We start from the raw sequence: 14693 nt of genomic DNA on the forward strand, positions 1-14693 counted from the left end.
AGAATGGAAGATGTGATCAGGGAAAGCCGGCGCTGCAGAGAGTTTATTCCTTTCTTTTTTTTCACCCTCCCCGCGGTGTGTGCGGAGCAGCCAGGCAGATACATATTCCCAACTCATTACCACTCGGCAGATCGTATCATAACCCGCGATACGGCCTCTATTAATAGCAGGCTCGTGCTGTTTAAAGGGACACAAACAAGGAGGGATCTCACCGCGTGCAGCCATGTCACCGAAATAGAGCCTCGGATTTGTTTTGTTAGCCCTCTTTTAGTCGCAGCTCGGCGTCAAGAACGGATCCGGATCCCGGAGTAGGTAGGACAATCCATCACAAGGCTTTCCTTCATGTATAGGGTGGCCAGAAGTACCTTTAATCTATCCCTTAAGAGAGAGATCGGCGGAGAACCAGCGGCCGGACCCCCCCGTACCCAGCAAACATTCCAGTAAAGAGGGGGATTTAGGGCACAAAGAGGGACTGGCCAAACTAAACAAGGGTACTTGGGAGGTATGGCTTATAGCGTCTCTTTCTTCTTTCCTTCATGTATAGGGTGGCCAAAAATCCCCTAAATCTATTTAATTAAGAGAGAGATTGGCTGAGAACCAGCGGCCGGACCCCCATACCCAGCAAACATTCTAGTAAAGAGGGACTGACCAGACTAAACAAGGGCACTTGGGAAGTATGGCTTATAGTGTCTCTTTCTTTTTTCTGCCAGTCTCTGGCCTCCGCCTTGGCATCGCCTGCTCGGAAAGATGCCCCGCGCGCCCCGTGTAACAATAGCTCTGTGTCGGGGCGCAGAGCGAAAGTGTCACTTCTCAGCCGCTGCTATCTTCCAGTTTAGCCGCCGGCAGCCGAGTGAATTCTCAGATTGCGAGCGCTTTCATCTCCCGCCTGCCGCCGCCGTCGTGTGCGAGCGTTTTATTGGCAGTGACAGGCGAAGTGAGCGTGCGCTCCGGGAGAGAGGGGGGGGTTATAAATAATCGGGGTGACCTCTCTTCTCAAGGCATGTTAATAAACTCAGCAAATTGGGATCTTATCTGGTGCGTGGACTGATTAGGTGTGACAGGCAGCTTAAAAGCGCTCTCAAATCAGGACAAATCTGGGGGAATTTGGCAATGTGTGATCAGGACGAATATGATATTCCCCGACTTGACAGCTAATGGTGTTTGCAGTAACCGTTACGTCTCGGGCACATAATTACGCGCCCAGTGAAGCCTCCGAACGCCGAGGCTCCGGGTGCCGCTCGATCTGCCGTCTCATTCCCGCAGACGCCGCGTCACGACGATGTGATTACCAGGATAAACAAACGCTTGCGTCGGTGACAAGGCCTGCAATTTACTGGTAAGAATATGGTTCACCGGACCCAGCTGTCCTTGCAAAGGCGCTGGAGAAATAGCTGTGGGTCTAGAAAAGAAAAAAAAAATAGATCGCCAGCTCTTGGGGGCAGGGTGTAGACTTGGCGTCTTGGATTTATATTCTGGATTTGATGGCTGGCTTCATGATGTTTAACATCCTTAGAAGGCTAGCAGTAGCCCCAGAATGACCCTAGGCAACTGTCCGGTGCCCCTGATCTGTGCGAAGACCCTCCGTTTGACTTCTGCTTCTTTGTAGAAGAGACCCTTGTGTGCAACAGTTTGCAGATCTTCTCTGGCGTCTCGGACATTCGCTTCATTTGGATTAAAACCTATTTTTTAGTATATTTTGTTGCACTGTTACTATAATGTGTCATTTGCTTTTCGTAGCCCTACCCCATGCCATGTTCCGGGGTATATGTGGGGTAATATCTGCTGTACATACCCCCAATTGTCCCTGGTTAGTTGAGCTAGTCCCTCTTTCCACCCCTGATGCCCCTCTTTCCTCCCCTGATGCCCCTCTTTCCTCCCCTGATGCCCCTCTTTTCTAGGAGGTCAGAATGTTTGCTGGGTATGAGGGGATCGCAGGGTTCTATTAGCCCTAAAAGCCCCGATAATGTGTATAGAAACAGCAGGGAATGGCTTTATAAATTAGACGGGTAAATAAACCCCATTATTCTTTTAAATGCCCCACTCAGTTACACAAATACCCCGCAATAGGGCACAAAGTCACATAAAAAGTCTGGGTAAAGCCCCGCCCACAGCCACACCTCTAACCACACCCCCTAAAACATTAATATTGTGCATTCAAACCAACTGGCAGGCTCACTAAACAAGATACTGTTACAGTTGAGACATATACCCCGTTATCAGGACTGTCCCAGAAGACATTTGACTGTTGGCAGCCGTGTCCTTTTTTTTTTTCTTCTTCTTCTTTTTTTTTTTTCTAGAGAAGATAAATGAACCCAGCCATGTTAAAAAGTGACTAGGGATCAATTTCCGGCAACCAAATCAATCAAAAAGTTTCCGAAATGTCACAAATTCCGTTAATGAATTTGGTCAACAATCCGTTGGCTCCAAAGCATTCAGTCATCTCTTTGTCGGATTTTTCCGGGAATCGGATTTCCGAGTCCTGTGGGAAGATCAGACCCAATCAGCGCACGCATTAAAGATACATTTTAGAGCAAAATGCGGGTTTTTTTTCCCCCTTATATCCGGCAAGAGATGGATAAATCTCTTCAAAGCTGCAATTAGATTTGGCGTATATTATCCATCATATTGAAATGATCTCGCGGCTTCGAGTGTTTGCTCTTAATGCTAATCTGTGTACGGAGCGGCGCGCCCCACTCTAGTTTAGTTTAGAAATTACTAAAAAGCATCGCTAAAATATTCCGATTTTTGTGTTTTTCTTCTGTTTCTGATTTTCTTTTGTTTCTTTTAAGTAGTTTTTATTCATTTCATGCTTTATATTAAGGACAGTCTCATGGAGCCCCCCCCAACGAGAATACATATTTATGTACTTTAATATGCATTATTTTATTTTTTTAAATATTTTATTATTTCTTGTACATACCAGTAAATAGACAAAACAAAAGGAAAAGAAAAAAAATGTTTAAAAAAATTTTGTTGGGTAGATGAAGCTTGTGGCCCTCCCCATTTCTACCTCTAGCTATACCACAAACCCCTGAAATGTTGGGGTATGCTACCTACCCCACAAAAGTAAGATCCAACCTACCTTTTATTATTATTATTATTGAAATATGTTCTTGGATTTGCCCAGCCCGTGTCTCCTTTGGTGGTTTTCAAGTAGCGGTGGTAAAGTATCTCCCATAGACCTGATTTTTGTGGGACGATGGGGTGGGTTTTGCGGCCTGCTTTGTTATTCAAGAAGCGTAACTTCCGATCCCGTGTGGCACGAGCCAAGCTGACCTCTTGTTCTCTCTGACTTCTCGTGTAGGATTTTGACATGCCGGCGGAGAGAGAGATGGCGCTTCCGGTCTAGGGAGAGCATTGACCCTTGGATTACGTTCTCACCTTTGAGACAATGCTGGGATTCTGCAGGGGGAAAAGGAAATTCCTGGCAGCCTCGCTCACCCTCCTATTCGTTCCGGCCGTTACCTGGATTTACCTGTTCACTGGAAACTTTGACGGTAAGAACCATCATTTCACATCAGTCTTGGGTTCTGGAATTTTCTTGGTCCATAACGCTGTTTTGCTTTCCGCCAAAATCAAAAAGAGGTACCTAAAACGCGAAAATCAAATATATATATATATTAAATAGTTCTATTTTATAATAGAGATCAGCCATTGTTAGATGTTCTGAGCCCCAATCTACTACACAAACACCCTAACTCCTTATCATACTGCCTGTGGGAAACAATAGAATGGCTCAGTCCTAATCACCCAGCCGGACACTCTGGCTAATGAAAGTCTATGGAGGAACGGACTTCATTAGCATTGCCATAAAGCATCAGCTCAGTGTGGTGGTTGGGGGCTGAAGAAAGGCGACACGTCCAACATAACATATTTTAACCCAATAGGAAGGTTTTCATTAGATTCGAAAAGAATGCTATTTCAACTACTAGGTTGTCCAATGTAGGCCCTTTAAACTCCATATGTAAATGATGTCATTTTCATCAAAAAACTTGATTACTTAGTTAATATCTATTAGTAATATTCTCACCAATATCGCCGTTATTTATACCCAACATTTTATTTGGCTTTTTAGAGCGCGGCCGCTGTTTTATATAATGGGCATCTTGTGTTTGAAGCCTTTGTGTTGGGAAGCGTCGGGTCTCTGCGTCTCCTTTTGATCCTTTTATCTGGCACCTGTCAATTCTCTCGGAACGTTTCATCTTCCGTACGTTCCGCGGAATCGATACGAGCTTGGATCCAAGAAGTGGATCCAAGGGCTTTGCGAGAGAATGGAAAACATCTAAGGGCTTTTAGGCACAACAAGATCTATTTGGAGATACGAGATGGAATCATAACGATAAGTGGGTCTGGAGTCTTGTAGACAAAAGGTGGGCTACAATGTATCAAACACCTAGCTCTTTTCTAATAACCGAGAGGCCATGCCTGGAACGTACGCTTTAAAGGGACCCTCCAGCCATCGTATGAGATAGCCGAGTGGTCCTTTAATGTTCCATGTGGTCCCCGTTGCAAGTCCATGGGGGTACAATCCGCAGAGGACTGCGGAGGAGGCATCTCTCCTAGAGGTAAGTCATTGATTGTCCTAGAGGTAAGTCATTGATTGTCCTAGAGGTAAGTCATTGATTGTCCTAGAGGTAAGTCATTGATTGCCCTAGAGGTAAGTCATTGATTGTTTTCTTATGGGTTTAATAAATGCATATTCAAGTTCTTGCAAATTGTTCGGGAGGCTGGAGCGCCCCTTTAAACGCCAGCTCCTCGAGGTTTGGGGCGCATCGGCCATTTATTTAGGGGGTGTCTTAACAGACATCATTTTGACCTTCTTGGGGGTCCATGCAGAGGATCTGGACAGCGGATTGGAATCTATTCATATAAATGGATGTTTTCTATTGTTCAGGAGGCAGTTGAGTTGCGCGTCACGAACCCCCCCCCCATCTCAATGATCATAGATTTAAATCTTTACAAGGTCTGTCATTAAGCCGAGGCCGATTCCAGCGGACGCCTGCCGGGTAATAATTATTCGTGCAAACGCCATGTAGCAATTTGGATTACGTTACTTTGTCGACTCGGTAATGTTTATTTTTCCACTATTACAAAGCAGAAGCACATGGGACGGAAACAGTCAGAAGGGGAGAAATATGCTAATTATATCTTTGTCGTAATGTCACCGCGTCAATCTTTAATGCGCCGCGTCCCCTTTGACTGGCGCTTGGCACCGGGTCCTTCTCGCCACGATCCCTGCCGGCGTCCCGCTGCCGGCGCGAGAGAGCGGTTACTAGAACGTTCAATTAAGACCCTATTGATAAGTAACATATAATAGGCATAAGTGACATAAATTAAATTAAAAAAAAAAAAGCCTTCCTTTGAAAACGACAATTTAAATCTGGAAGAATTTTAGAAAATATACGGATTGGGTAAAATGGAAATGCTTTATTTTAATAGACAACATTGCGAGGAGTTAAATCTTTAATACGGATATTGTTTCATAGAGTATAGCGGGGTAATATGGAAGAAAATGTTACTTGTAACGCTTGGGGCACGGGTTTGGCTACCTTGTATATCTGATGAGCATCATTCAGCCGTCGATGCCGTCAGCTTCTGGAGAGCATTTTGATCGGCGGTGCCTTGATGCCGTCCCTGCGCCGACAGAGTTCTCCGGAGACTTTGTAATCCGTGGCCCCCCGTGGACGTCTTGTAGGCGAGAGCTGCTTAGCGGGATAGCTCGCCGATAGAATCCTTCCCGCCGTGTTCCGGTAATAAAGTCCCGGCGAGATGTGTGTGGGGGGGGGCATTATCCTTGGTCACAGAACATAAGCTCCTGGCCTTTTCTTCTCTGGAACGGCGAGATGAGATCTTTTGGGACACCATGTTTTACACGGGATTAGCCCGAGACTCGTTTATCTCTGATAAACACCCCGTCGCTCAGCAGGTGAGTTTAACGCCAGCTCAGTAACACATGGCGGTGTATTTAAGCCCACATTCTGCCCCCTTTCGGTTTTGAGGGCATCGGCATAACTCGTCGGGCTATGGATCGTAGGGATTGTAGTCCGCGTGATGCGACGTCCCTCGGAGGAAAGAACTTCATTCCTCTTACAAAAAAAAAGCCCTCTCTCTCGTTCCTTGACAAGTTTGATAAATGGTCGGCGTCACTTGAGCAGCATAAGTAATACAAGAATAGTTTATATTAAACTCCCCGGCGCAATAACCCGGATTACAGTAAAAGCGAAACACCCCACGGGCGACGCGGGCTCCTGTTTACAATGCTTCTTACCCCGTTCTGTTAGTGAATAGTAAATAATCTCTGTTTTACTGTGCATGCGCGGGCTTCTGGAGAGTTAGTTATACCAGCAGAACCGTGGCTCGGATTCACTGATACAAACAACGGCTCCAAAAAGTGTTCTTCAGATCGGAAATGTAATATTTTGGCAGCGGGTTAGTGGTTGGTGAATAATTCGGCCATTTATAAAGAGAGCTTGCGATGCTATTCTAGAACGGAGCGGTTCCACGGAGCCACGGAACACAGCCGCGCATGGAAACCCCTGGTCGGAGCTGGACAGCAGTGTCACGAAGCTTCCATATTAATAGCAGAGATTAAGCGGTCTCCGCTCGTCAGGGAGGAGATATTAATCTTCATCAGGACGGATGAAAAGTTTAATTTTCCGCTCATCTCTCCGGCTAATCCGCCGTAGCTGTCGCCAGGAGGCCGTTTAATCTCTCGCCGCAGACTCCCCGCCAACCGGGCCGCTCTGTCCTTTCTGAGACGCCGTCAGAAAGATGGCCGTCGCTGGGGGCTTAAGTGACGATGGCCAGGGCAGGGACACGCGGCGACCGAGCAGCTGACAATCACCCCCCCCTTTATTGTTTTCAGATCTCACCTAGAGTATTGGGGACAGAGGCTGAGATGGAATGGAAGGAAGTTTTACTTTACTGAGAGGGTTGTAGATAAGTGGAACAGCCTCCCAGCAGAGGTGGTAGAGGGTAATACAGTGAAGGGTATTAAACATGCATGGGGTAGACATACGGCTCCTGAATCTAAGACGAGACCAACGACTGATTAAGGTCTGAATCTTTACAGCAGGAGAAACGGCCGACTAGACGGGGGCCGAATGGATCTAATTAACATTCAAATTCTATATTACTATTTATAGCTTAATTTTTATGATTTTGGTAAATTGTGTTGTTGCTCCTGAAATTAACACTTTTTGTAAATCTAGAAACATGATCCCTAGTATTGCTGAATACCCCAGACCGTCTCCAGGAGTCAAATCAAACCCTGTCTCATTAATAATTTTTTTTGCCAGGCATGCTTAAATGTCATGTGACACAAAAGCAAGCACTGATAGGTTGTTGCCATGGTAACTGAACAAGCTTGTTAAACATTTTTGCGTGGGTTTTATGATAGACCTGCTATTTTTTTTTTGAATGTATGGCTCGTAAGGAGCGCTGCCGAAATTGTTGGCGCTTTATAAATAATAAAAAAATAAATAATAATAACAATAATAATAATAATCATAACAATAATAATAACAATAATAACAATAATAATAATCATAACAACAATAATAATAATAATAACAATAATAATAATAATAACAATAATAATCATAACAACAACAATAATAATAATAATCATCATCATCATTTGCTTAACATACTAGAGATCACAGAATGTGGATCAGTGGAACAGCACCTTGAGTAGCCTCTCTAACGCATAATTGGCTGACGCTGTAGTAAAAGATTTTTGTGTTACACATTTGTGCAGAAGTACATCAGTTGCCATGGTGATAAGCAGTGGTTAAATAATAATAATTACAAGAGGGGCACGGGCTCAAGGCGAGATAGGACGGTCTCTTAGCGGAGGATGCTGTGGCGCTTATTTAGGCAGCCGTTAAGAAAGACGCACCGAGCCGGGGGTAGCTGGGGCAGCGGGTCTGCCAGCTTCATGCCCCAGGATATGGCAAATCACGGGGATGAGCTCCTCCAGGGAGCTTCTCCTGGGGGCTCCCGGACGCCAACGGGGTTTCTTGAGGATAGATTTTGACAGGCAGGAAGAAATAGATCAACTACTGGCATATTCTACAACTCTCATCATTCTCAGACAGCCCGCCATCAAGCATGATGGGATCTGCCCTCTGTAAACCACAGGAGCTCAGGACCCCTGCTTGCTGCATTTGGCCAAACAGGACTCTTTGTTTCAGGGGGTGTGGTTTGGGGTGTGATGGGGCGGGGCTTCACCCAGGCTTTTTATGAATTATCTCCATCCATCATAAAATCTCCATTAAGTAAGAAAAAATGCAGTTTCCTGCTGTTTCTATACACATTATCGGGGCTTTTAGGGCTGTAGAACCCTGCGATCCCCTCATACCCAGCAAACATTCTGACCTCCTAGAAAAGAGGGGCATGATGGGAATTGTAGTCCCACATTAGGAGCCCAGCGTCAGAATCACCAATTCTAGAGTAAAAACATGTAACAAGCTACTTAACGCACTGAGCTTTCATGCACTTGCCTTCCCCGCGCATGTTCGCCCTGCATTCGGCTTGTTATATTTAGCAGTATTTTTCTCCTTCATCTCCCAACATAAATATTTTATCGTGTGTTAAAAATTCTCCGCTGCTTAAGCCCCTTTGTAGCGAGTCTGTAATCTCCCGCGTCGTATCCAGGGACGGATTTCGGCGTCCGTATAAACCCCATTCACTCAACGTTTGTAATTTTACAGCGAAGTGTCTATCGAGACGGAAATTACTACGCCGGGGCGAAGGGCTGAATGCTACGCAGGTGTTCTTCTATTGTGTTCAGGCATTTTGAGTGCGTACTCCAAAAAAAGAAAAGGCAAGAATCGAGGGCGCATCGCCTGCCAAATTCTTGTTCCATACAGCCCTGGGTGAGTGGCGCAGTCAAGGCGACAAAACAGGAATTTTTAGCTCTTTATATATTGTTTGCCGCGTATTCTGATAATAATGCAGCCAGATATAAATGGCGGTCTTTGGAATACCATGATATTTACCTTTGGGGTCGCCCTATTCCCCACCCGGAGCAGCGCCCCCAGTCGTCTCTCCCGTTTGTGGATGGCGTCCAGGTCCAATAATGGAGCTGCAAATCTTTATGAAATGGGAAATGATGTCATATGTGATGTCATTAAAGGCATAACGCGCCTTTTAATGAAGCCTGTGGAAGCTGTACTGAGACGTCACAGCCTACAAAGCATAGCTGCTTGAGAAGCTCTCCTTTGTTACCGGCCAATTGTGCAGCGGGACACCGGAGGGGGAGTTGATTACCAGTGAGGACGACCTGCCCCCCAGTTTTATACTGGGGGATGCTCCTACCTGCCACCCTAGGGCTAGGCCTGCTAGGCGTCGCTGTTCCTAGTCCACTCAAACATCAAGGATATTCACAAACAGGGAGATCGCCTGTCGGACTCGGTCAATCCAGTGGAGTCAACAGTTGAGTTGGACGTTGAGTTGGTCATCTAGTGGGGCAGTCATTTATGTCGGAGCCAACACTCCATATCTAAAAACTCTAAATCTGCTCTGGTGTTATTTTTACTTTTGCTCTTCTGTGTTACAAGTCTACAATCCAGAAAGCAGAAACAGTGTAGTAGAGCCTCCAGAATGACCCTAGGGTTGGGTTGCCCAGGGCGTTGGAGGGGTTTTCATCTACGACAGCCATGTTTTTCCCTTCAGCTGAACCTCCAGGTCACCAGGACAAGAGTCTACCATGTACTGGCAACGTGGGAGGTTTTGGAAAAGGAAAACGGGTGACAAGGGGCCAAATATCATGGTACATGATGCAGAACCATTGGGTATTACTTGAGCCAAGGGGTCTAGGCGAGACTCGAAGTCAAAGGCAAGCGGGAGTCATAAAACATATAGGAGGTCTACAAGACCTCCAGACCAAGGCAATATGTAGACTTCATCCGTGAAGTCATGGTGAGGTCATACAACAACAAGCACGAACCCAGAGTAACTCAAGTGGACTCCATGAATGGGCACCAAGGAATCGGGCCGTTTAAAGGGTTCCTGCGTCACGTGACCACATAAAAAGCCAGCACGTTGTCAGGAAAACGATTGACGTATAGAATGCTAAGAATAGAATAGACCAATCAGGGGTGACAGTCGTCAGGTAAGGACAATCATTCTAGGAGGGAAAATCGTATCGCACTCTCTAAGAGAGTTTTAAATACGCTTCGTGCGATTCATGGTCGTGCCCTTTCGGCCGCTACGTAGGCGCCTTGATGTCTAATTTGCATGCGCGTGCGATTTCATTATATATACATATTGTTCAGACCCCACTTAGAAAACATTTTCCTTTTGTGGGAGAAAATTGGGTTTTTTTGAGTTTCCCAGCGAAAGCATTTGCTTCACGAGCGCTTTGCTATACAGAGTCCGCTCAGTCCCGTTTAATTGGCCTCTTATCGAATTTTGAAAGCCCTTGTGCCTGATTGGCTATTGTTAGCGTCGTCTTTGGCATTGGAAAGGCTCCCGCGTAGCAGGTTGGTTGCCCACCCACTCACATACCCAACCGTAGCCGGGGCATGTGCATGGGGGGGGGGGCTGGGCTCATTCCCGAAGCAAATAAATGTATTTTTGCTAAATTAGAGGATATTTCTGTAAATACGTCTTTGTGAATTAAAGCTTTTTACCGTTTTCGGTTCCAGATTTGGAAATGGAAAAGAAAAAGTATTTACTTTTATGGGGGATACAGATGGAAGAAGGGGCGTAAGCAAAGCACAAACTACCATGTGTGCTTCTGAGCATCTTTTATTGTCTAAAATCAATCGAGTGCAAGCCTTGTGGTCACCACTTCCATAGGTGGTGCATTTCTATGAGTTGCCCATGTGGGGGGGCTACATAACCAGGGGCAAATAACTAAACTGGGCGACCAGGCTCCCCCGACAGGAACATAGAATTTGCTGGCAGACAGGAACCACCCAGCCCATCTAGTCTGCCCATTATTTATGACGTTAAACCTTAATCAGTCGTTGGTCTCGTCTTAGATTCAGGAGCCGTATGTCTATCCCATGCATGTTTAATCCCCTCACTGTATTACCTGTAATACCTCACTGTATTACCCTCTACCACGTCTGCTGAGATGCTGTCCACTTATCTACCACCCTCTCAATAAAATAAAGGGCCAGTTAGGTCTGTGCATGGCATGCATGTTCTTAAGCCGGCCATGGAGATCATGCCGTATCGTGGTGCTCAGCAGAAGAGATGGTAGCTGCTGGCCTGGGTCAAGCTCCTAGTCAACCCACATCTCCTTCATCGTGTCCCTAAGCAGAAGACGTCCGAGGCCCTGGACAGCTGTAGCCCCGCCCCTAACCTTAAACTGGTTTCTCGTGTCTGACCAGATCCGTCCCGTACGGAGATTCCAACCGTTTGGCTCCCTGATCCGCCAAGGCTGAGGAATACGGCTGGAAGTCAACCCAACGGAATCGGAACTTTGGCTATCGTTTTCCTGGAAACAAAGCTTATTTTAGTTTCTGACGGAACAAACAGAATCCTCCCCAAAAAACACAGATCCCGTCACGTGACTGATTGTGAGGACGGATAATCCGATCTGCCTCTGTTCTATTTTGATCCGTGTTGATTTGGCTCCTTTTCTTGGTCCTGAGACAGTGGCTCATTAACATTTATATTGCTTTGTAACGGTTTCCTTTCGTTATCGTGGCGCAGAAAAGCCACGCTGAGTCTTCTGAAAGGGCTGCTGCTAATTTAGAGAATGAATCTTCTCTCGTCGAACAAAGAGGAGTCCCCCCGGCGCAGGAGAACGCCGCGGAAATGTGACGAAGGAGGGCCGGGTACTTAAAATATATTATAGTTAGAAAAATATGTTTGTTGAAAATCACAACATCACTCATTTGGATGCGGTTCTAGTAATTGATGATAGAGACTTAAATCCCAAAGTTACTGAATCATTTACTAAAAAATATGAAACCGGTAAATTCCCAAATTCACTGAAAAATTACCTGAATATTTTTTTTAAATACAATGATCTGAATAATAACCATTTTTTTAAAAAAAAGTCCTGAATATGATACAGCAGGTAACAACCGGAACGTAACTAAGTGCTCTTGTGTCACGTGGTGCAGTGCTGGTTTTCATGGCAAACATGTAAATAACCCCCAGCGCTGTATACAGTAATATAACCCCCCAGCGCTGTATACAGTAATAACCCCCCAGCGCTGTATACAGTAATAACCCCCCAGCGCTGTATACAGTAATATAACCCCCCAGCGCTGTATACAGTAATATAACCCCCCAGCGCTGTATACAGTAATATAACCCCCACAGCTGTATACAGTAATATAACCCCCAGCGCTGTGTACAGTAATATAACCCCCCAGCACTGTATACAGTAATAACCCCCAGCGCTGTATACAGTAATATAACCCCCAGCGCTGTATACAGTAATATAACCCCCAGCGCTGTATACAGTAATATAACCCCCAGCGCTGTATACAGTAATATAACCCCCAGCGCTGTATACAGTAATATAACCCCCAGCGCTATATACAGTAATAACCCCCAGCACTGTATACAGTAATATAACCCCCCAGCGCTATATGCAGTAATAACCCCCACAGCTGTATACAGTAATATAACCCCCAGCGCTGTGTACAGTAATATAACCCCCCAGCGCTGTATACAGTAATATAACCCCCTAGTGCTGTATACAGTAATATAACCCCCCAGTGCTGTATACAGTAATATAACCCCCCAGCACTGTATACAGTAATATAACCCCCAGCCCTGTATACAGTAATATAACCCCCAGCACTGTATACAGTAATATAACCGCCAGCACTGTATACAGTAATATAACCCCCAGCGCTGTATACAGTAATATAACCCCCAGCGCTGTATACAGTAATAACCCCCCAGCGCTGTATACAGTAATATAACCCCCAGCACTGTATACAGTAATATAACCCCCAGCACTGTATACAGTAATATAACCCCCCAGCACTGTATACAGTAATATAACCCCCAGCGCTGTATACAGTAATATAACCCCCCAGTGCTGTATACAATAATAACCTCCAGCGCTGTATACAGTAATATAACCCCCAGCGCTGTATACAGTAATATAACCCCCAGCGCTGTATACAGTAATATAACCCCCAGCGCTGTATACAGTAATATAACCCCCAGCGCTGTATACAATAATAACCTCCAGCGCTGTATACAGTAATATAACCCCCAGTGCTGTATACAGTAATATAACCCCCAGCGCTGTATACAGTAATATAACCCCCAGCGCTGTATACAGTAATATAACCCCCAGCGCTGTATACAGTAATATGGAGCTGCCGTCACTGTCAGTCATGTGATATTTTGGGTGACTTTCCCGGCTCAAACACCACACTGAGCTGATGCTTTATGGCAATGCTAATGAAGTCCGTTCCTCCATAGACTTTCATTAGTCAGAGAGTCCGACTGGGTGATTAAAACTGAGCCATTCTATTGTTTCCCACTGGCAGTATGATAAGGAGTCGGGGGGTTTGTCTAGTAGATTAGGGTCAGATTGCAGATGTATGTATGTCTCTTAGTCTGCATGTGTCTCTTTTTATGTGTCAGTATTTTTATGCTGGGACAAACCCAGAGTTTGAGTGGACTGGACACCCCCTCAAAAAAAAAACAGGACTATCCTGGCAAATTCAGAACTGTTGGCAACTATGGACTCCATCCAGCTGCTATGTAACTTGCCCACGTATATCCCTGTAGTTTGTTGCATAATGTATCTGCGAGTGATTGACAGGCGGGGTTGCAAGGAGCGTATATATTCCAGGCACCTATACATACGCCTGTTTATAATCACTGACAGTCAAGCGCATGAATATACAGAAAATCTTCATTCAAATCAAAACATCTGTCGGGATTTAAATCAACATCATCTGTATCCATTTGAATAAATGTGCATTCATTTCCTCATACAAAACACGGCTTTGCGTTTAATTATTTGTGCTTAGAGAGGGAAAGCCCCCAGCGGCTCGTTTAAAGGGGCAACGCCAGAGATGGCGATATATGCACCACGTTTGGTAACCCCGCCCCTGAGAGGGGCACTTTTGTCGTAGGGGGTGTGGTTGGAGGTGTGGCTGTGGGCGGGGCCGTGCCCAGATTGTTCTTGTGACTTTGTGCCCTATTGCAGGGTCACTGAGTGGGGCATTTAGAAGAATAATGGGGTTTATTTACCCCGTTTAATTTATAAAGCCGTTCCCTGCTGTTTCTATACACATTATCGGGGCTTTTAGGGCTGTAGAACCCTGCGATCCCCTCATACCCAGCAAACATTCTGACCTCCTAGAAAAGAGGGGCATCAGGGGAGGAAAAAGGGCATCAGGGAGACCGGGTCCAGAGAGCGGCTGTTCCTCTTAAACCGGGCCAGATTTTACTGGTGTTTCAGTCCTGACGCAATATACATTATAACCCCCTCCCTTTCTTAGTATCGTAAGAAATTAAAGAGGGAAACATATGCAGAGACGGGGACGCCGGGCATTACGGGGGGGTCACAAGCCGTGCCACGGACCGAGGCTGCCTCTCACTGAGCCTGCAAGAAATGTAGCGCCCCCCCCTTTGATAATTGGAGTCATTTACCTGACATCGATTCCATTTCTCCAGGTAATCTGTTTTTATACATTCAGACCTGCGTTTAATTTATAGATTGACGTTAATATATTGTGACTGCTTTCATCTTT

The 14693-nt window shown here is 45.6% G+C and overlaps 1 protein-coding gene across 1 annotated transcript in view; it reads left to right on the forward strand.

The window, feature by feature from the left end:
- Nucleotides 1-272: 272 nt before the first annotated feature.
- The window catches only part of LARGE1 (LARGE xylosyl- and glucuronyltransferase 1), an 87993-nt gene continuing 73572 nt past the window's right edge, over nt 273-14693 (forward strand). Inside the window, exons 1-2 of the mRNA XM_053462655.1 lie at nt 273-312; nt 3305-3497. Coding sequence (XP_053318630.1) covers nt 3392-3497 — 106 coding nt within the window. The 5' untranslated portion in view covers nt 273-312; nt 3305-3391. The remainder of the gene's footprint in view (nt 313-3304; nt 3498-14693) is intronic.

Source organism: Spea bombifrons, chromosome 4 (genome assembly GCF_027358695.1).
Source record: "Spea bombifrons isolate aSpeBom1 chromosome 4, aSpeBom1.2.pri, whole genome shotgun sequence".
Classification (NCBI taxonomy): Eukaryota; Metazoa; Chordata; class Amphibia; order Anura; family Pelobatidae; genus Spea; species Spea bombifrons.